The 23,194-nt window shown below is 51.8% G+C and overlaps 1 protein-coding gene across 1 annotated transcript in view; it reads left to right on the forward strand.

The window, feature by feature from the left end:
• Positions 1 to 13,767: 13,767 nt before the first annotated feature.
• FSTL1 (follistatin like 1) overlaps positions 13,768 to 23,194 on the forward strand; it is a 65,435-nt gene continuing 56,008 nt past the window's right edge. The window contains exons 1-2 of the mRNA XM_040339202.1: positions 13,768 to 13,878; positions 13,962 to 14,018. Coding sequence (XP_040195136.1) covers positions 13,876 to 13,878; positions 13,962 to 14,018 — 60 coding nt within the window. The 5' untranslated portion in view covers positions 13,768 to 13,875. The remainder of the gene's footprint in view (positions 13,879 to 13,961; positions 14,019 to 23,194) is intronic.

The following is a 23,194-nucleotide window of genomic DNA, read 5'->3' on the forward strand; positions in this document are numbered from 1 at the left end:
CACCGTGAGGGTAGGGAGATGGATTTTTTCTAGCCATTTCAGTGAATCAGGGGAGGGGTGTGATTGAGGGCCAGATAGTAGGTCTTTGTAAAAGGATGTGAAGATTTTCATAACTTCTTGGGGATGAGAAACTAAATGGCCATTTGAGTTTCTTAATTTATAAAGGTGTGGGGGTTTGGATTCTGAATTCAGCTTTCTGGCGAACATTGTGGAGGCAGAGTTTCCGTGTAGCAAAAATTTGGATTTGGAAAATCTCATTGATTTTTCTGTGTCCTCTGACAACAATGTGTCTAGAGCTAGACGTTTCGTTTGAATTAGGTTGGTTAGCTCTGGGGTAGAGGAAAGACTGAGCTTGTTATAGAGGTCGTGGAGTTCTTTGGTGAGACATTTGATGTCCGCCAATTTGGCCTTTTTCTTAGCCGCAGCAATGCTAATAAAATGACCTCTCAAGACAGCCTTATGCGCGGCCCAAATAGCCGTGGGGGGTGAGTCCTCTGGCTTATTGTCCGTAAAGTATTCCTCTATGTGTGTGTAGATTTTTTGAAATGTGGGTTGGTCCGATAGCAATGAGTCATTTATTCTCCAGCTGAATGTCGTAGGAGGAAGTCCTATATGAGTTGTTTCAAAGACCACCATATTGTGGTCCGACCATGGGCAAGGATGTATAGTGGCAGAGGGGGAGTTAGCCAGCAAGACGGGAGTACAAAATATGTAATCCAGCCTTGCATAACAATCATGTGGGTGGGAGTAATGAGTATATTCCTTGACACCTGTGTTGTGAGCTCTCCATGCATCTATTAATTGGCGATTACTAAGTGAGCGATTGATGGATTTGGTGAAGGCTTTGGAGGAGGGAACAACTCTACTTCTGTCTAATGCCGGATGGGCAGCAAGGTTGAAATCGCCACCGATGATCATATGTGGGGAGATGTATTGGTCTAGGACATCAAAAAATGTGTTAAAGAATAATGTTTGTGAGTCATTGGGGGCATATACTGAGGCTATTGTGAGAGAGCGTCTGTTCAATTTACCTTTTAAAATAATAAAGCGGCTGTCTGCATCTTTGTAGACATTGGAGATTTCTAGCACAATTGTGTTCCGAACCATGATGGCAACCCCTCTGGATTTATTGGCGAATGTGGTATAGTGAACCTGGTTAAAGGATCTATCAAAGTATTTGGGATGGTTATTGGAGGAGAAGTGTGTCTCTTGCAATAAGATGATGTCTGCACCCAATCTTTTATAGTGCTTGAAGGCTTTTTTGCGTTTATTTGGGGAGTTGAATCCCTGCACATTGTGTGAAAAGATTTTAAGTCCCATTATGAAGTTTAGTTGAGTAGCCGTGATGGGTGGGTGAGGTGAGAAGTGGAATGCCCGGTGGGGTCGGTAAGTATGTAGATGTAGTTATTAAAATGTGTGGACTGCAGGTCTCGTCTGTGGAGGGGGAAAGTAGATTTATGTACGATGGTCTATAGTGTGGATTAAGGAATTTCACTTTGCAAGCATGTAAACAAGTTATATCTGTCAGCAACATACCAAACATATTCAACATAATGAGTCTTCCATTATGAATAAAAAAAATATTAACAAAAAACTGAAAAAGAAAAAGGGGGCTGTGGGAAAAAAGGCCCAACAGCCATAGAAATTGAACAAGAGGACAAAACTGTCCTGAATCTGCCAGTGGGGATCCCTGCTGCATCTCTAAATCAGGATGAGAGGGAGCACTCAAGGGCAGAAGTGGGGCAAACCAGCGCCAGCACGTGCTCTAGGCTATATAACAGAATGAACTACAGAAGTTTTTAAGTGCATGGTGATACAATTGCATCATATAAACAATGAAATATTTGGGTGGTCTAGTATAAATGTATGGATCCATAACTGGGAACATTTTTGTTCCTGCCTGAAAAAAAGAAAAAAAATGTTAAGTATCAAAAAAGCTCACGTTGCAGTCCAAGCGGCCAACACCACAGAGTGGGGTACCCAAACCGGATTGGAGATACCTATAAAAGAAAAAAAAAGGGGAGAGGGGGGGGAGATGGGAAAAAAAAAAAAAAAAAAAAAAAAAGTCATAGTCTCCAATAAGGAGGGTAGACGAGAAGAGAGAAAAAAAAAAAAAAAAAATATAAGGTATTTCAATTTTGAAGATCTGTTTCAAGATTTCTTATTTGATCACGGAGAGGTCTCTAAGCATAGATGGGTCACCCCAAAGGGGGGATTCCGGCCGCAGGGTGTATCGGGTCGAAGAGTCGATTCCATCCATTCCATCCGTCTTGGTTACGTTGTGAGCGCCTGGAAGCAGGAGTGGACCATCCGGAGGAGGATCTTGGAGTGGGAGGGAATCGTCTGGGAGGAGAGTGTTCCAGTAGACCAAGCTTAGCTAGGAGCTCTTTACCTTCAATGACGTTGTAAACCACATGTGTGTTACCGTTGTGTAAAATGGAGAGTTTAAATGGAAAACCCCATCTATATTTTATTCTGGCAGCCTGTAGTACGCTGGTGACCTCCTTCATTCTACGCCTTCTGTCCAGTGTAGCAGGGGAAATATCAGGGTATATTTGTAACCTAACTCCATCAAGATCTATATTATGTGCGTTTCTGGAAGCTCTCATGATTTCTTCTTTGACAATAAAGTCTCTCATGCACATGATAACATCACGCGGGGGTTTGTCTGGGGCAGGTTTAGGCCTCAGGGCTCTATGGAGCCTGTCGCATGAAAAGGCAGATAGAGGCTTGTCAGGAACTAGGTTGTGGAACAACGTAGTGATGGCTTGCTTAATATCAGTGATGGATTCTGGTATGCCACGCACCCTGATATTATTTCTCCTGTTTCTGTTGTCTAAATCTTCTATATGGGCTTGCATAAAGGAGAAACTGTCAGCTAGATTTTCATAATCTTTTCTGAGATCCTTATGAGCTAGGGATAGTTCTTCATGTTTGGTTTCTAGCACATCTGTGCGGCCTCCAATACAGGCTATCTCTTGTGAGAGTACACTGGTGGATCTATGGAGCTCTGACTCCAGCTTGCCCACCAGCTTTTCATATATTGCAGCCAAGCTGGCATCTAAGTCCGATTTAGTGAGATGAGGTGAGTACTCACTGTTGCCTGGGAGCAGAGCTGCAGGCTGCTTGGAGCCGCCGGAGGCCGCGTGTACGATGGCGCCATCTTGGGACATCTTCTTCTTAGGGCTTATGGAGCGCTCCAGGCCCAGGAGGTAATTTGTGAGCGAGTTGGTGGAGCGGCTGTTTCGCCCTTTTTTTTTGGCTGGCATGCACCGGGATGTTCCGCGGGGGTGCTGGAGCTGTTTTTAGGTGTTTGTAGAGAGCGGATGGCCCCGGGATGTTAGCCTAGAAGAGCCGGTCTGACGGAGCTCAGCTCAGCCGCGTCCTGCTAGCATCGCGCCGCGCATGCGCCCCTTGGGGATATTTATTATAGCAAAAAGTAAAAAATATTGCATTTTTTTCAAAATTGGCGCTCTATTTTTGTTTATAGCGCAAAAAATAAAAACCGCAGAGGTGATCAAATACCACCAAAAGAAAGCTCTATTTGTGGGGAAAAAAGGACGCCAATTTTGTTTGGGAGCCACGTCGCACGACCGCGCAATTGTCTGTTAAAGCGACGCAGTCCCGAACTGTAAAAACACCTTGGGTCTTTAGGCAGCATATTGGTCCGGGGCTTAAGTGGATATACTGCGCCAGGCAGATCGGGTCAAACCCCCCCTCCCCCCCAGCAGTTCTGAGTTATAAACTGAAAAGTGTAAGTAAAGACGGGAGGCCCACGCCCGCCTGGGCCCGCATCTCATCACCCCCACGCCCGTGTCTCGCCCCCCTCGCCCGGCGTCTGGGGGGGGGGTGCGATGAAGTCAGCGCTGTACGTTCCATGTTTCTGCAGCTTTGTTCTTTTGTTGGGTGGGATCTGGGAAGGTCGGATTGCGATTTGGGATCCGGCCAACAATTACACAGAAAAAAAAAACGCGCTTTCCTCTCCCAGTCTGCCCGGACACGTCAGGAGGGGGCGCCAGGACTGCGATTAACCCTTCGGAGGGAGGGAAACGACGAGACCCGGGTTTATTGCTAATCATACATGTGATATTTGTGTAGGTGAATTATATCTTATATCTGGAGGGCGGTGATGTCACTCCTGTATAATATATCTTATATCTGGAGAGCGGTGATGTCACTCCTGTATAATATATCTTATATCTGGAGAGCGGTGATGTCACTCCTGTATAATATATCTTATATCTGGAGAGCGGTGATGTCACTCCTGTATATGGGCCAGATTCACAAAGAGTTACGCCGGCGTATCAGTAGATACGCCGATGTAACTCCGAATCTAAGCCCGTCGTATGTTTAAATGTTTTCTCAAACTGAGATACACTTAAACATGCCTAAGATACGACGGCCTGCGCCGTCGTATCTTAGGGTGCAATATTTACGCTGGCCGCTAGGTGGCGCTTCCACCGAGGTCGGTGTAAAATATGCAAATGAGTCGTTACGCCGATTCACGAACGTACGCTTACCCGTCGCAAGTAAATTTATGCCGTTTCCGTAAGACATACGCGGCGTAAAGATAAACATGCCCCCTAGGTGGCGTATCCAATGTTAAGTATGGCCGTCGTTCCCGCGTCGCAATTTGAAAATTTTACGTCGTTTGCGTAACTCGTCCGTGAATGGGGCTGGGCGCCATTTACGTTCACGTCGAAACCAATGACGTCCTTGCGACGTCATTTAGCGCAATGCACGTCGGGAAATTTTAGGGACGGCGCATGCACAGAACTTTCGGCGCGGGAACGCGCCTAATTTAAATGTTCTACGCCCCCCTACCCGGCTCATTTGAATTACGCGGGCTTGCGCCGGGGGATTTACGCTACGCCGCCGCAACTTTACAGGCAAGTTCTTTGAGAATAAAGCACTTGCCTGTAAAACTTGCGGCGGCGTAACGTAAATGTCATACGTTACGCCGCCGCAGTTTTGCGCTATTCTACGTGAATCTGGCCCTATATCTGCAGTATACAGCCAGGGTCTGTAGTCGTGATGCGGTGGATTTCGGCGGTTCCGTATATCGCAGTTGGGAAGTCGCATTCCGTGGCTCGCACACAATCTTGTACTCCATGGGGGTTACATGGGCGGCGCACACACGCGGGGCCCCGGGTCTCGCGGCGGAAAGCAGCTGTTATCTATTACATGATGTTTATCTCCTCAGCAATGCTGGTTGGTAAAAAGATAGAAAATTCCGCCGTACACCGAAATCTGATTCCATGGGCGTCCGCTGAACTTTTTTCAGGGGGGGGGGGGGGCATCATTTTAAGGTCATCCATGCTCGGTCCCTTTTTGACAATGTCATGAAGGGGAGGGGCTTAGTCATTATCACATAAAGCGCAGGCATGCAAAGGTTTGATGCAACTATCAAGCAACTAGCAACTTTGAATAACAATATCATAAAAAAATTAAGTCCCCCCCCCCCCCAAGGAAATAACAACCCCCCAGGATCAGTGCCAGTTTCTGCAATAACAATCTCCAGCTTTGCTGTCAGTTTCCGGAAAAAAAAAAAAATCGCCAGCATTGGTGTCAGTAGCAACAACAATAACCCCCCCACATCGGGTACAGCGTGGCTCTCTGGCTGGTGCGGGCACAGCGTGTTTCTCTGGCTGGTGCGGGTACAGCGTGGCTGGTGTGGGTACAGCGTGGCTCTCTGGCTGGTGCGGGTACAGCGTGGCTGGTGTGGGTACAGCGTCCCTCTCTGGCTGGTGCGGGTACAGCGTGGCTCTCTGGCTGGTGCGGGTACAGCGTGGCTCTCTGGCTGGTGCGGGCACAGCGTGTTTCTCTGGCTGGTGCGGGTGCAGCGTGGCTCTCTGGCTGGTGCGGGTACAGCGTGGCTGGTGTGGGTACAGCGTGGCTGGTGCGGGTACAGCGTCCCTCTCTGGCTGGTGCGGGTACAGCGTGGCTCTCTGGCTGGTGCGGGTACAGCGTGGCTCTCTGGCTGGTGCGGGCACAGCGTGTTTCTCTGGCTGGTGCGGGTGCAGCGTGGCTCTCTGGCTGGTGCGGGCACAGCGTGTTTCTCTGGCTGGTGCGGGTGCAGCGTGGCTCTCTGGCTGGTGCAGCGTGGCTGGTGTGGGTACAGCGTCCCTCTCTGGCTGGTGCGGGTACAGCGTGGCTCTCTGGCTGGTGCGGGTACAGCGTGGCTCTCTGGCTGGTGCGGGCACAGCGTGTTTCTCTGGCTGGTGCGGGTGCAGCGTGGCTCTCTGGCTGGTGCGGGTACAGCGTGGCTGGTGTGGGTACAGCGTCCCTCTCTGGCTGGTGCGGGTACAGCGTGGCTCTCTGGCTGGTGCGGGTACAGCGTGGCTCTCTGGCTGGTGCGGGTACAGCGTGGCTCTCTGGCTGGTGCGGGTACAGCGTGGCTCTCTGGCTGGTGCGGGTACAGCGTGGCTCTCTGGCTGGTGCGGGTACAGCGGGGCTCTCTGGCTGGTGCGGGTACAGCGTGGCTCTCTGGCTGGTGCGGGCACAGCGGGGCTCTCTGGCTGGTGCGGGTACAGCAGGGCTCTCTGGCTGGTGCGGGTACAGCAGGGCTCTCTGGCTGGTGCGGGTACAGCGTGGCTCTCTGGCTGGTGTGGGTACAGCATGGCTCTCTGGATGGTGGGGGTACAGCGTGGCTCTCTGGATGGTGCGGGTACAGCGTGGCTCTCTGGCTGGTGCGGGTACAGCGGGGCTCTCTGGCTGGTGCGGGTACAGCGTGTTTCTCTGGCTGGTGCGGGTGCAGCGTGGCTCTCTGGCTGGTGCGGGTACAGCGTGGCTGGTGTGGGTACAGCGTCCCTCTCTGGCTGGTGCGGGTACAGCGTGGCTCTCTGGCTGGTGCGGGTACAGCGTGGCTCTCTGGCTGGTGCGGGTACAGCGTGGCTCTCTGGCTGGTGCGGGTACAGCGTGGCTCTCTGGCTGGTGCGGGTACAGCGGGGCTCTCTGGCTGGTGCGGGTACAGCGGGGCTCTCTGGCTGGTGCGGGTACAGCGTGGCTCTCTGGCTGGTGCGGGTACAGCGGGGCTCTCTGGCTGGTGCGGGTACAGCGTGGCTCTCTGGCTGGTGTGGGTACAGCGTGGCTCTCTCTCTGGCATCCCCCAGCATGAGCACATTATTCTCTTTTTTCCTTTTGTAACCCCCCCACAGCAGAGTACGCTGGGGCCGCCACTCCTAAGGGACTACATTTCCCATGATGCCCCCTGTCCCCAGTGTCTTCTGATTGGCTCTCTGCTGTGACCAATCATGGCGAGGAAAGCAGGAAGCAAGGCGGCACACAGTGAATCCAATTAGAGCCGCTCTCTCTTCTAGCTCCAGCTGACAGAGAGGGGGAGGGGGCGATCGGGGGAGGGGGAGGGGGCGATGGGGGGAGATATACAGTACAGCCAGCCCGCGGCTCTCCTCTCCCTGTCACAGCGCCGCTGCCGAGTCCTCTGGTAAATGAAGCAGCGGCGCTGTGACAGGGAGAGGAGAGCCGCGGGCTGGCTATACTGTATATCTCCCCCGATCGCCCTCTGTCAGCTGGAGCTAGAAGAGAGAGAGAGAGCGGCTCTAATTGGATTTGTCGTGCCGCCGCCTTGCTTCCTGCCCGCTCTTTTCATCCCCGAGAATCATGGCACTGATTTCTAGGGGGGGGGCAAACGCCCTCCCTTGCCCTATGGAGCGGACGCCCATGTCTGATTGGCTCCAGAACCGTCCATGTATGTTTCTGTAGTTTTGGATGGAGTGGAGAAGGATTGGACCCCCTGTCAGGTTTCTATTCCAGTCTCTTCTCAGTCACTTTCAGTCCCGGTGCCAAAATGTTGTCATAAAGACAGTCTAGGTTGGGGGGTCAGCAACAGATCACCGTCTACCCATCGATGGCAGCCATGTCATGAGTTATCCAGCAACTACCGACCTCTCTGCTGTGTGTTACATACTACTGACCTCTCCACTGTGTGTTACATACTACTGACCCCTTCACGGGGTGTTACACACTACCGACCTCTCCACTGTGTGTTACATACTACTGACCTCTCCACTGTGTGTTACATACTACTGACCTCTCTGCTGTGTGTTACATACTACTGACCTCTCCACTGTGTGTTACATACTACTGACCCCTTCACGGTGTGTTACATACTACTGACCTCTCCACTGTGTGTTACACACTACTGACCTCTCCACTGTGTGTTACATACTACTGACCTCTCCACTGTGTGTTACATACTACTGACCTCTCCACTGTGTGTTACACACTACTGACCTCTCCACTGTGTGTTACACACTACCGACCTCTCCACTGTGTGGTACATACTACTGACCTCTCCACTGTGTGTTACACACTACTGACCTCTCCACTGTGTGTTACATACTACTGACCTCTCCACTGTGTGTTACACACTACTGACCTCTCCACTGTGTGTTACATACTACTGACCTCTCCACTGTGTGTTACATACTACTGACCTCTCCACTGTGTGTTACACACTACTGACCTCTCCACTGTGTGTTACATACTACTGACCTCTCCACTGTGTGTGACATACTACTGACCTCTCCACTGTGTGTTACATACTACTGACCTCTCCACTGTGTGTTACATACTACTGACCTCTCCACTGTGTGTTACATACTACTGACCTCTCCACTGTGTGTTACATACTACTGACCTCTCCACTGTGTGTTACATACTACTGACCTCTCCACTGTGTGTTACACACTACTGACCTCTCCACTGTGTGTTACATACTACTGACCTCTCCACTGTGTGTTACATACTACTGACTTCTCCACTGTGTGTTACACTCTACTGACCTCTCCACTGTGTGTTACATACTACTGACCTCTCCACTGTGTGTTACACACTACTGACCTCTCCACTGTGTGTTACATACTACTGACCTCTCCACTGTGTGTTACATACTACTGACCTCTCCACTGTGTGTTACATACTACTGACTTCTCCACTGTGTGTTACACTCTACTGACCTCTCCACTGTGTGTTACATACTACTGACCTCTCCACTGTGTGTTACATACTACTGACCTCTCCACTGTATGTTACATACTACTGACCTCTCCACTGTGTGTTATATACTACTGACCTCTCCACTGTGTGTTACATACTACTGACCTCTTCACTGTGTGTTACATACTACTGACCTCTCCACTGTATGTTACATACTACTGACCTCTCCACTGTGTGTTATATACTACTGACCTCTCCACTGTGTGTTACACACTACCGACCTCTCCACTGTGTGTTACATACTACTGACCTCTCTACTCTTCATTACTTAATGCTGATACCTGCACTCTGTGCTACTATTGACCTCCACACTGTGCCTTACTACTGACTCCTGCACTACGGACCTTTGAGTTCCTGTGTGGATTACACCTGCACCCTCTACTCCGCATTACATAATACTGACGTCTACATTCTATGTTACATTCTCCTGACCCCTTCAACTACATTACATACTACTGACCCATACATTGTACATTACTTACTCCTCACCCCTGCACTCTGCATTACATACCACTGATCCCCAAACTCTGAGTTATTGCTGATCCCTACGCTCTGCATTACATACTCCTGACCCCTTGCGTTACTTACGGATGACCCCTACACTGTGTGTTACTCCTCACTGACCCCCTACATTCTGTGTTACTTACTCCTGACCTCTGCACTTAGTGTTTATACTACTGACCCCCGATCTCACTCTGGAGAGGATAGTGATGGGAGAGAATTAGATATAACAATGGGGAGAGGGGAGGAAATAGTGATGGGAGAGGAGGGGGGTATGGAATGAAGATAAGAGGGGGGGGGATAATGATGAGTGGGGTACATACTGATGGGGGATATAATAAAAGAGGGTACAGTGATAATGGAGAGGTTGAAGCTCTATGCAGGGGTGGGATCAGGAGGTCTGTACTCTGTGTGATGGGAAGAATTGGGACAGTCATGGCTGGTATAATGTGCTGGTCTGTATACAAGGAATATAGGATAATTGATCAGTGGGTGGGGGAGAGAGGAGGATGGGGGAGAGAGGAGGATGGGGGAGAGAGGAGGATGGGGTAGAGAGAAAGATGGGAGAGAGGGGAGAATGGGGGAGAGAGGAGGATGGGGTAGAGAGGAGGATGGGGTAAAGAGGAGAATGGGGTAGAGAGGAGGATGGGGTAGAGAGGAGGATGGGGGAGAGAGGAGGATGGGGTAGAGAGGAGGATGGGGGAGAGAGGAGGATGGGGTAGAGAGGAGGATGGGGTAGAGAGGAGAATGGGGTAGAGAGGAGGATGGGGTACAGAAGAGGATGGGGTAGAGAAGAGGATGGGGTAGAGAGGAGGATGGGGTAGAGAGGAGGATGGGGTAAAGAGGAGAATGGGGTAGAGAGGAGGATGGGGGAGAGAGGAGGATGGGGTAGAGAGGAGGATGGGGGAGAAAGGAGGATGGGGGAGAGCGGAGGATGGGGTAGAGAGGAGGATGGGGAAGAGAGGAGGATGGGGTAGAGAGGAGGATGGGGGAGAGAGGAGGATGGGGGAGAGAGGAGGATGGGGTAGTGAGGAGGATGGGGGAGAGAGGAGGATGGGTAGAGAGGAGGATAGGGTAGAGAGGAGGGTGGGGGAGAGAGGAGGATGGGGTAGAGAGGAGGATGGGGGAGAGAGGAGGATGGGGGAGAGAGGAGGAAGGGGGAGAGAGGAGGAAGGGGGAGAGAGGAGAATGGGGGAGAGAGGAGGATGGGAGAGAGAGGAGAATGGGGTAGAGAGGAGAATGGGGTAGAAAGGAGGATTGGGGTAGACAGGAGAATGGGGTAGAGAGGAGGGTGGGGTAGAGAGAAGGATGGGGGAGAGAGGAGGATGGGGTAGAGAGGAGGATCGAGTAGAGAGGAGGGTGGAGTAGAGAGGAGGATGGGGGAGAGAGGAGGATGGGGGAGAGAGGAGGATGGGGTAGAGAGGAGGATGGTGGAGAGAGGAGGATGGTGGAGAGAGGAGGATGGGGGAGAGAGGAGAATAGGGTAAAGGGGAGGATGGGGTAGAGAGGAGGATGGGGGAGAGAGGAGGATGGGGTAGAGAGGAGGATGGGGGAGAGAGGAGGATGGGGGAGAGAGGAGGATGGGGGAGAGAGGAGAATGGGGTAAAGGGGAGGGGGGAGGATGGGATAGAGACTGAGGAGGATGGAGTAGAGAGGAGGATAGGGTAGAGAGGAGGATGGAGTAGAGAGGAGGATGGAGTAGAGAGGAGGATGGGGTAGAGAGGAGGATGGGGGAGAGAGGAGGATGGGGGAGAGAGGAGGATGGGGTAGAGAGGAGGATGGGGGAGAGAGGAGGATGGGGGAGAGAGGAGGATGGGGGAGAGAGGAGGATGGGGTAGAGAGGAGGATGGGGGAGAGAGGAGGATGGGGTAGAGAGGAGGATGGGGTAGAGAGGAGAATGGAGTAAAGGGGAGGATGGGATAGAGACTGAGGAGGATGGGGTAGAGAGGAGGATTGGGTAGAGAGGAGGATGAGGGATACAGGAGGATGGGGGATACAGGAGGATGAGGGACACAGGAGGATGAGGGACACGGGAGGATGGGGGATACAGGAGGATGAGGGATACAGGAGGATGGGGGATACAGGAGGATGGGGGATACAGGATGATGGGGGATACGGGAGGATGAGGGATACGGGAGGATGGGGGATACAGGAGGATGGGGGATACAGGAGGATGGGGGACACAGGAGGATGAGGGACACAGGAGGATGAGGGACACGGGAGGATGGGGGATACAGGAGGATGGGGGATACAGGAGGATGAGGGATACAGGAGGATGGGGGATACGGGAGGATGAGGGATACGGGAGGATGAGGGGTACAGGAGGGTGAGGGATACAGGAGGATGAGGGATGCGGGAGGATAAGGGGTACAGGAGGATGAGGGATACAGGAGGATGAGGGATACAGGATGATGGGGGATACGGGAGGATGAGGGATACGGGAGGATGGGGGATACAGGAGGATGGGGGATACAGGAGGATGGGGGACACAGGAGGATGAGGGACACAGGAGGATGAGGGACACGGGAGGATGGGGGATACAGGAGGATGGGGGATACAGGAGGATGAGGGATACAGGAGGATGGGGGATACGGGAGGATGAGGGATACGGGAGGATGAGGGGTACAGGAGGGTGAGGGATACAGGAGGATGAGGGATGCGGGAGGATAAGGGGTACAGGAGGATGAGGGATACAGGAGGATGGGGGATACAGGAGGATGAGGGACACAGGAGGATGAGGGACACGGGAGGATAAGGGGTACAGGAGGATGAGGGATACAGGAGGATGAGGGATGCGGGAGGATAAGGGGTACAGGAGGATGGGGGATACAGGAGGATGAGGGATACAGGAGGGTGGGGGATACAGGAGGATGAGGGACACAGGAGGATGAGGGACACAGGAGGATGGGGGATACAGGAGGATGAGGGATACAGGAAGATGAGGGATACAGGAGGATGGGGGATACAGGAGGATGAGGGATACAGGAAGATGAGGGATACAGGAAGATGAGGGATACAGGAGGATGAGGGGTACAGGAGGATGAGGGATGCGGGAGGATAAGGGGTACAGGAGGATGGGGGATACAGGAGGATGAGGGATACAGGAGGGTGGGGGATACAGGAGGATGAGGGATACAGGAAGATGAGGGATACAGGAGGATGAGGGATACAGGAGGATGAGGGACACAGGAGGATGAGGGATACGGGAGGATGAGGGATACGGGAGGATAAGGGGTACAGGAGGATGGGGGATACAGGAGGATGAGGGATACAGGAGGGTGGGGGATACATGAGGATGAGGGATACAGGAGGATGAGGGATACAGGAGGATGGGGGATACAGGAGGATGGGGGATACAGGAGGATGGGGGATACAGGAGGATGGGGTATATAGGAGGGGGATACAGGAGGATGGGGTATATAGGAGGGGGGATGGGGTATATAGGAGGGTATGGGGTATATAGGAGAGGGTCGGGGAATATAGGATAGGATGGGGTATATAGGAGGATGGGGTAGATGGGATGGGGGTGGAGGATGGTATGGATGGGGTATATAGGAGGAAATGGGGTACATAGGAGGATGGGGTAGATGGGATGGGGGGTGGAGGATGGGGTGGGGGGGGGGGGGGGATGGGGTACATAGGAGGATGGGGTAGATGGGACGGGGGGATGGGATGGATGGGGTAGATGGGGGATGGATGGGGAATGGGGTACATAGAGGATGGGATGGGGGATGGATTGGGGTGGGTTGGGGTAGATGGGTTTTGGGGGTGGGGGGGTAGGATGGATGGGGTATGGATGGGGGGGATGGGATGGATGGGGTAGATGGGTTTGGGGGGGGGGGGGGTGGATGGATGGGGGGGATGGAATGGATGGGGTATGGATGGGGGGGATGGAATGGATGGGGTAGATGGGTTTTGGGGGGGGGGGGGGTAGGATGGATGGGATGGATGGGGGGGATGGGATGGATGAGGTATGGATGGGGGGGAGGATGGGGTAGATGTGTTTTGGGGGGGGGGGGATAGGGTAGATGGGATGGGATGGATGGGGGGGATGGGATAGATGGGGTATGGATGGGGGATGGGGAGTATATAGAAGGAATGTAGTATATACAATCAGAGGGTCGTTGCCGGTCGGAGGACATAGTAGGAGGGCGCAGAGCAGACAGGAGGGGGAGGGGCGCAGTAGATTTGGGTGGTATTCAGTGGGAGGAGCCCGGGGGAGGGGATAGAGATTTGGGTGGTATACAGTGGGAGGAGCCCGGGGGAGGGGGAGGGGATAGAGATTTGGGATACAGTTGCAGCAATCTCCTCCGGACAATCATTCTTCTGTACGGACCGATCCACTTCTCATCCAACATGGTAAGAGGTCCCGAGACCCCCATCATCATCCTCCCCTCCTCCCCCCATCCTCATCCCCTCTAATGTGCTCCCTCTTCTCCTAGATCCTCCGGTGCTCTCCCCTGCTGCTGCTTCTCGCCGCCTCCCTCTGCCGGGCTCAGGTATGTGTCCCCCCCCCCCTCTAATATACGGGGTTCTCTGTCTGTATATAGGGTGCTGGGTGTCCCCTGTCTGTATATAGGGTTCTGTGTGTCCCCTGTCTGTACATAGGGTGCTGGGTGTCCCCTGTCTGTATATAGGGTGCTGGGTGTCCCCTGTCTGTACATAGGGTGCTGTGTGTCCCCTGTCTGTACATAGGGTGCTGGGTGTCCCCTGTCTGTATATAGGGTGCTGGGTGTCCCCTGTCTGTACATAGGGTGCTGTGTGTCCCCTGTCTGTATATAGGGTGCTGGGTGTCCCCTGTCTTTACATAGGGTGCTGGGTGTCCCCTGTCTGTACATAGGGTGCTGTGTGTCCCCCTGTCTGTACATAGGGTGCTGTGTGTCCCCTGTCTGTATATAGGGTGCTGGGTGTCCCCTGTCTGTACATAGGGTGCTGGGTGTCTCTTGTCTGTATATAGGGTGCTGGGTGTCCCCTGTCTGTACATAGGGTGCTGTGTGTCCCCCTGTCTGTACATAGGGTGCTGTGTGTCCCCTGTCTGTATATAGGGTGCTGTGTGTCCCCTGTCTGTATATAGGGTGCTGGGTGTCCCCTGTCTGTACATAGGGTGCTGGGTGTCTCCTGTCTGTATATAGGGTGCTGGGTGTCCCCTGTCTGTACATAGGGTGCTGGGTGTCCCCTGTCTGTATATAGGGTGCTGGGTGTCCCCTGTCTGTATATAGGGTGCTGGGTGTCCCCCTGTCTGTACATAGGGTGCTGGGTGTCTCCTGTCTGTACATAGGGTGCTGTGTGTCCCCTGTCTGTACATAGGGTGCTGTGTGTCCCCTGTCTGTACATAGGGTGCTGGGTGTCCCCTGTCTGTACATAGGGTGCTGGGTGTCTCCTGTCTGTACATAGGGTGCTGTGTGTCCCCTGTCTGTACATAGGGTGCTGGGTGTCCCCTGTCTGTATATAGGGTGCTGTGTGTCTCCTGTCTGTACATAGGGTGCTGTGTCCCCTGTCTGTACATAGGGTGCTGTGTGTCCCCTGTCTGTATATAGGGTGCTGGGTGTCCCCTGTCTGTATATAGGGTGCTGTGTGTCTCCTGTCTGTACATAGGGTGCTGTGTCCCCTGTCTGTACATAGGGTGCTGGGTGTCCCCTGTCTGTATATAGGGTGCTGGGTGTCCCCTGTCTGTATATAGGGTGCTGGGTGTCCCCCTGTCTGTACATAGGGTGCTGGGTGTCTCCTGTCTGTACATAGGGTGCTGTGTGTCCCCTGTCTGTACATAGGGTGCTGTGTGTCCCCTGTCTGTACATAGGGTGCTGGGTGTCCCCTGTCTGTACATAGGGTGCTGGGTGTCTCCTGTCTGTACATAGGGTGCTGTGTGTCCCCTGTCTGTACATAGGGTGCTGGGTGTCCCCTGTCTGTATATAGGGTGCTGTGTGTCTCCTGTCTGTACATAGGGTGCTGTGTCCCCTGTCTGTACATAGGGTGCTGTGTGTCCCCTGTCTGTATATAGGGTGCTGGGTGTCTCCTGTCTGTATATAGGGTGCTGTGTCCCCTGTCTGTACATAGGGTGCTGGGTGTCCCCTGTCTGTACATATAGGGTGCTGGGTGTCCCCTGTCTGTACATAGGGTGCTGGGTGTCCCCTGTCTGTACATAAGGGGTGCTATGTGTGTACCCTGTCTGTACATAGGGTGCTGTGTGTCTCCTGTCTGTACATAGGGTGCTGTGTGTCCCCTGTCTGTACATAGGGTGCTGGGTGTCCCCTGTCTGTACATAAGGGGTGCTATGTGTGTACCCTGTCTGTACATAGGGTGCTGGGTGTCCCCTGTCTGTACATAGGGTGCTGGGTGTCTCCTGTCTGTACATAGGGTGCTGGGTGTTCCCTGTCTGTACATAGGGTGCTGGGTGTCTCCTGTCTGTACATAGGGTGCTGTGTGTCTCCTGTCTGTACATAGGGTGCTGTGTCCCCTGTCTGTACATAGGGTGCTGTGTGTCCCCTGTCTGTACATAGGGTGCTGGGTGTCTCCTGTCTGTACATAGGGTGCTGGGTGTCCCCTGTCTGTACATAGGGTGCTGGGTGTCCCCTGTCTGTACATATAGGGTGCTGTGTGTCCCCTGTCTGTACATAGGGTGCTGGGTGTCTCCTGTCTGTACATAGGGTGCTGGGTGTCCCCTGTCTGTACATAGGGTGCTGGGTGTCTCCTGTCTGTATATAGGGTGCCCCCTGTCTGTACATAGGGTGCTGGGTGTCCCCTGTCTGTACATAGGGTGCTGGGTGTCCCCTGTCTGTACATATAGGGTGCTGTGTGTCCCCTGTCTGTATATAGGGTGCTGGGTGTCCCCTGTCTGTATATAGGGTGCTGGGTGTCCCCTGTCTGTACATAGGGTGCTGTGTCCCCTGTCTGTACATAGGGTGCTGTGTGTCCCCTGTCTGTACATAGGGTGCTGGGTGTCTCCTGTCTGTATATAGGGTGCTGGGTGTCCCCTGTCTGTACATAGGGTGCTGGGTGTCTCCTGTCTGTACATAGGGTGCTGGGTGTCCCCTGTCTGTACATAGGGTGCTGGGTGTCTCCTGTCTGTACATAGGGTGCTGGGTGTCCCCCTGTCTGTACATAGGGTGCTGGGTGTCCCCTGTCTGTATATAGGGTGCTGGGTGTCTCCTGTCTGTATATAGGGTGCTGGGTGTCCCCTGTCTGTACATATAATACAGAACACCAAACACTTGCTCTGTGTACAAACATTGTAATAAATTGTTATTAAATGTTATGAGTTACTGATACATTGTATCCCGTGTGATCTGTGTATAGATACATTGTATCCCGTGTGATCTGTGTATAGATACATTGTCTACAGAACACCCAAACTCTATATGTGTGTCTGTGTGATTCCTCCTTATTATGTATAGAACTCCCAGCACTGTGTATTGGGGATAAACAATATTGTATATATCTTATTATGTATCATCTGCAGTATATAGGACACCCGGCACCATCTGTGATTTATAGAATGACCGGAGATATAATGAGTTCTCAGTAGAGTATTGAACAGCCAGCACTGTGTATAATGTATATATATGGATTATATATGAAACACTGAGCACTCTGTTCTGTGTAATGCACTCTCAGTTATATATGGATTATATATGGATTATATATGGATTATATATGGATTATATATGGGACACGGAGCACTGTAAGATGCAGATACATTGTACATTGTGTGTGATTCTCATTCCAATGATCTATAGAATATATGACACTTGATCATGGAGATGATCTCTATCCTCCCGCCATCTGGCTCTGCAGTCCTCGCTGTACCCCAGAATGGGGATTGTTAAAGTAATTCTATATGTCTGTCCCCCCTCCCTGTACAATGACCCTGAGAATGTTATATGTGGAGATTTATCATTCAACTCTTCAATCCCGAATAATGAATCTCAGTGGAGGGGAGCAGTCTTCCTCTATAGTATAATAATGTATATACAGGGCTTGATATCCTATAGGCACCTCTCGCTACTGGGGTGACCTCTTCACAAAGAGCTTGTATAGCATATTATAGAATAGTGGTGTCCAAACTGTGGCCCTGGGGTTAAATTTGGCCCTTTGCGTGCCTCTATGCGGCCCTTGGGGAACTATTCCATCCACAACTGATACTAATAATGGGGTGCTATCCCTCCCACTGACACCAATGATGGGACACTATTCCTCCCACTGACACCAATGATGGGACACTATTCCTCCCACTGACACCAATGATGGGACACTATTCCTCCCACTGACACCAATGATGGGACACTATTCCTCCCACTGACACCAATGATGGGACACTATTCCTCCCACTGACACCATGGATGGGGGCACTATTCCTCCCACTGACACCAATGATGGGACACTATTCCTACCACTGACACCAATGATGGGACACTATTCCTTCCACCGACACCAATGATGGGACACTATTCCCCCCACTGACACCAATGATGGGACACAATTCCTCCCACTGATACCAATGATGGGACACTATTCCCCCCACTGACACCAATGATGGGACACTATTCCTCCCACTGACACCAATGATGGGACACTATTCCTCCCACTGACACCAATGACGGGACACTATTCCTCCCACTGACACCAATGACGGGGCTCTATTTCTTCCACTGACACCAATGACGGGGCACTATTCCTCCCACTGACACCAATGATGGGACACTATTCCTACCACTGACACCAATGATGGGACACTATTCCTCCCACTGACACCAATGATGGGACACTATTCCCCCCACTGACACCAATGATGGGACACTATTCCCCCCACTGACACCAATGATGGGACACTATTCCTCCCACTGACACCAATGATGGGGGCACTATTCCTCCCACTGACACCAATGATGGGACACTATTCCTCCCACTGACACCAATGATGGGACACTATTCCTCCCACTGACACCAATGACGGGGCTCTATTTCTTCCACTGATACCAACAATAGGACACTATTCCTTCCAATAAAAACCCAATCATTGGGGCATTTTCTACTCCCACTGGCCACAGTGCGCCCAGAAACATGCTTGTAATCCAAAGCGCTTGTATATCAAAGCAAATTTCCCCATAAGAAACAATGGAAACTCAAACGATTCGTTCCACAGCCATTTATTCATAAATCCTTCAGTTTATAGTCCATATAAAAAGATTATAGCGATGTGATTGGTTGTGTGACCATAAAATGTCCATCCACACATGGAAGCCTCCCCAAGGGGGTTGGAAGCAAAATCCAGCAGGAGCCACAGAGTATAAAAGAGAAGAGAGGCGCCTCTAAGTGTAGCAATAAGTTGCTAAATGTTGTACCTGTAAATGTAACCATATTGCTACACTTAGAGGCTCCTCTCTTCTCTTCTATACTCAGTTGTGACATGACGCTACTCTTATATCAAGACATCGCTTGTAATGTATATCAGGGCAAAATGTATTAAAAAATGTTGCAAAACGCTCTCAAACCAAGTTACTCTCAAACCAAGGTTTTACTGTATTTTTAAAAATCCTAACTCGGTTCACGAGTGTTTTCTCACAAAACGAGCTGGATTCAGGCCAAAACGGTGTGCAGTACCGCATTTGGCCTGAGTCGGGGGGGGGGGGGCGCGCTGGAGCCAAAACGGCGCCGATTAGCGCCGTTCGGAAATGCTCCAAATGACACAGAAATACTCAGTTCTTGAGCTTTTCCCGAGTTCAGCCGAGCTGTCCTCTGACCTTTCTGGTTGTTTCCTGGGCTCTCTGGCGCCCCCCACCTCAGGCCGCATGCGGTATTGCATGCCATTGAAGTCCATGCGGAACAAATTATTTTAGTTTCCATTGACTTCAATGGGGAAACTCGCTTTGATATGCGAGTGCTTTGGATTACGAGCGTTCTCCTGGAACGGATTATGCGCGTAATCCGAGGTTCCACTGTACAGTATATAGGTACATTGGGTTTGAGTGACTAAAGGTTGTGCGCAGTGCCGATCCTGACCTCCCTGGGGCCCTAAGCAAAATGACATGTCACATTAAAGTTGACAAAGGGGGGGGGGTATGGGGGCTGTTGCTGTTGGAAATGACTTCTTACATTAAAGTGAGAAGCGGGGGGTGCTGACTTCTTACCTCTTCTCCCATGCAGCCCAGGGCTGTCTTAATAAGAGGGCACACCTGGGCACTGCCCAGGGGCCCCAACTGCATGGGGGGCCCCTGTACTTTCCCCGAAGCTGGTCCTTGAGCCCACACTGCCCCGAAATTGGGGGCCCCATGATGGCACTGAGAGTGATAAATACACAGGGGAGGCAGTCTGCCTCCTACCTACTTGATGTCTGTTTACCTGCACTGTCATCATTGTAGGGGCCCCAGAGCATTACCTTGCCCAGGGGCCCATGATGCTATTAAGATGGCCCTGATGCAGCCAGCGGGGTGCATCAGGGCCATTTGGGGCGCCCTCTGCAGCTTTGCGGCTTGCATAGTGAGCCTATAGGGTGGATCGGCCCTGGTTGTGTGCTCTGCAGTTGTGCCAGAGCTTAGGAAATGAGGTGAAGCTTCACTTTGCAAAGAATACCCAATCACATGCAAGGGAGTTAAAAAAAAAAATTAAAACAAACAGCAATTTGCTTGCACATGATTGGTCGGTGAGTGCCCCCTATTTTTAAGTCAGGCCCTTAATTCTCTTTTCTGTATGGGGGAGCTGCGTAGATTGGTCCCCTTTGCCGTCACCGAAAGGGTTATTGGCAGTTGGCCGACCGGACGCGTTGCGGCGCTCTACGGCGTATAACACGGCCTCTACTCGCCGTCCAGGAATGTTACAGTAATTGTCTGCTGAGAACTTTCTATACCGACATGTCTGGGGAAAATCTGAGAGAATTTTAACCTGTTCCTGGCCTGGGGGGGGGGGGGGGGCTCATGCTCTCCTCTGCCTAGTAATTGGAAACAGACCTCCTGCCCCCCCCCTCCCCCATCCAGAGGAAGCGGTGGGTGATGTCATACAGTAAACACAGAGTTTATTATTTTAAGGGGGGGGGGGTAGCGCGCAAAGAAAACACCCGCAGGCCATGTGAGCCGTGTACACTATACTGATGGTTGTGCCATTAGAAGCACCTCTCTCTCTGTAGACGGGGGCCGGCGGGTGGTTTTGGAGACGCACGTAGTCACCTTTCCCTAAATCCATTTTTCTGATGTCTCACTTTATGTAGATTTCTTAAGCGAATAGTATTTGGTTATTATTTTGCTTACTCGGAGATCCCGCCAATAACAGCACTTCCTGTTGCAGGCTGACAACGCTAAGCCACTGCCTCGCAATCAGCAGCAACGTTGTCAGCCTGCCATGTGCTCTCCTTCAGTTGGGCTGCCTGTCAGACGTGTCAGATAGGCAGCCCAACAGACAACTTAAAGAGGTTGTAAACCTCCAAAAAAAACAACAACCCCCTCCAAAAAAAAAAAACTTGCTGGGACAAGGGGTGGGCAGGAGGGGAAGCTGCCCTGGGCAATGTGGCATCATGTGAGGTGGGGGGGGGGAAGGGGGGGCTGTTAGGTGATGGGTCTGAGGAGCTTCTTAGGTCCTAAAGATGAAGAACTTTAGGTTTGGTAGTTTTAATATAACAGTTAGGCGGCTCTTCAACTGGGGTTTTCCTCTACTCACCTTGGGCGAAAACTTGAGGTCAAGAAAATAAACCAGGAGCTCCAAGAAGACAAATCCGTGAGGTGGTGAGGTGCCAACAATTATCTTTTACTATCAGTTGAACATTCCTCTGCTGGGTCAATTGGTCTCCTGCACACCCCAGCCCTGAAGAAAGGGGGCTCTGTTACCCCAGAATGTGTTGGATCCAAGCCGGGAAGAAAGGGAACTCGTACCCAAGAACATGCTGCATCCAAGTCACGAAGAAAGGGGACTCCTACCCAAGAACATGCTGCATGCAAGTCCTGAAGAAAGGGGACCCTGTTACCCCAGAATGTGTTGCATCCAAGCCAAGAAGAAAGGGGACTCCTACCCCAGAACATGTTGGATCCAAGCCCTGAAGAAAGGGGGCTCTGCAACCTAGAACATGTTGGATCCAAGCCCTGAAGAAAGGGGACTCCTACCCCAGAACATGTTGGATCAAATCCTTGAAGAAAGGGTACTCTGCAACCCCAGAACATGTTGGATCCAATCCCTGAAGAAAGGGTACTCTGCAACCCCAGAACATGTTGGATCCAAGCCCTGAAGAAAGGGGGCTCTGCAACCCAGAACATGCTGGATCCAAGCCCTGAAGAAAGGGGGCTCTGCAACCTAGAACATGTTGGATCCAATCCCTGAACAAAGGGGGCTCTGCAACCCAGAACATGTCGGATCCAAGTCCTGAAGAAAGGGGACTCTTCTACCCTAGAACATGTTGGATCCAATGCCTGAAGAAATGGGGCTCTGTTACCCCAGAACATGTTGGATCCAATCCCTGAAGAAAGGGGACTCTGCTACCCCAAAACATGTTGGATCCAATCCCTGAAGAAAGGGGTCTCTGTTACCCCAGAACGTGTTGAATCCAAGCCCTGAAGAAAGGGGGCTTTGCAACCCAGAACATGTTGGATCCAAGACCTGAAGAAAGGGGGCTCTGCAACCCAGAATATGCTGGATCCAAGCCCTGAAGAAAGGGGACTCTGCTACCCCAAAACATGTTGGATCCAATCCCTGAAGAAAGGGGTCTCTGTTACCCCAGAACGTGTTGAATCCAAGCCAGGAAGAAAGAGGACTCTGCTACCCTAGAACAAGTTGCATCCAAGTCATGAATAAAGGGGTCTCTTTTACCCTAGAATGTTTTGCATCCAAGTCCTGAAGAAAGCGGACTCTATGGCCCTGGAACGTGTTGCACCCAAGCCCTGAAGAAGGGGGACTCTGTGGCCCTGGAACGTGTTGCATCCAAGCCCTGAAGAAGGGGGGCTCTGTGGCCCTGGAACGTGTTGCATCCAAGACCTGAAGAAGGGGGACTCTGTGGCCCTGGAATGTGTTGCATCCAAGACCTTAAGAAGGGGGACTCTGTGGCCCTGGAACGTGTTGCATCCAAGACCTGAAGAAAGCGGACTCTGCTGCCCCGGAACATGTTGGCTTGAAATTAGTAATAAAAAAAGTTATTGGCACCTAGCCTCCTCGTTGATTGGCCCTTTTTGGCGTTCCTTTTCCCTGCGGAGTGGGAGGGACTTGGCTAAGTATAGAAGCTCGTGTTATATTCACGACCTTCAGTGGACCTAATGTGACCTCTTCTTGAAGTCATTGTACTCTGGTCACCCCCCCTCTTCCCTTCTCACTTCACTCATAAGGGTGGGTGATGCCTTCATGGATCACAGGTGGAGGGGCCACACGGTGGCTGAGAGGTGCAGCACTGTGGCCCTGGCTTCAGTTCCCACTCAGGACATGGAAGTTGTATGTCGTCTAAAGTTGGCTTCCTGGTAAGATCATCGGCATCCGACCCAACGGCTCTAGTCTTCATCTTCTCTCCTCTGCCATGCCTGGCCCCTTTAAATGCCAGGCAGCAAAGAAAGGGCCCCGAGTCCGAGTCAGCGAGCCCCCGCTTCATGCATTAGCCTTTTCCTGTGTTTATGAGAATGTTCCCTGGCCTCGTCTCCTGAGAGCGCCAACATTACTCAGCGTGAAAGCTCGGCGGTTTTATGAGGCCTGTCTGTAATGATTGGCCAAGTAATTA

The sequence above is a fragment of the Rana temporaria genome, chromosome 2 (assembly GCF_905171775.1).
Source record: "Rana temporaria chromosome 2, aRanTem1.1, whole genome shotgun sequence".
Taxonomy (NCBI): domain Eukaryota; kingdom Metazoa; phylum Chordata; class Amphibia; order Anura; family Ranidae; genus Rana; species Rana temporaria.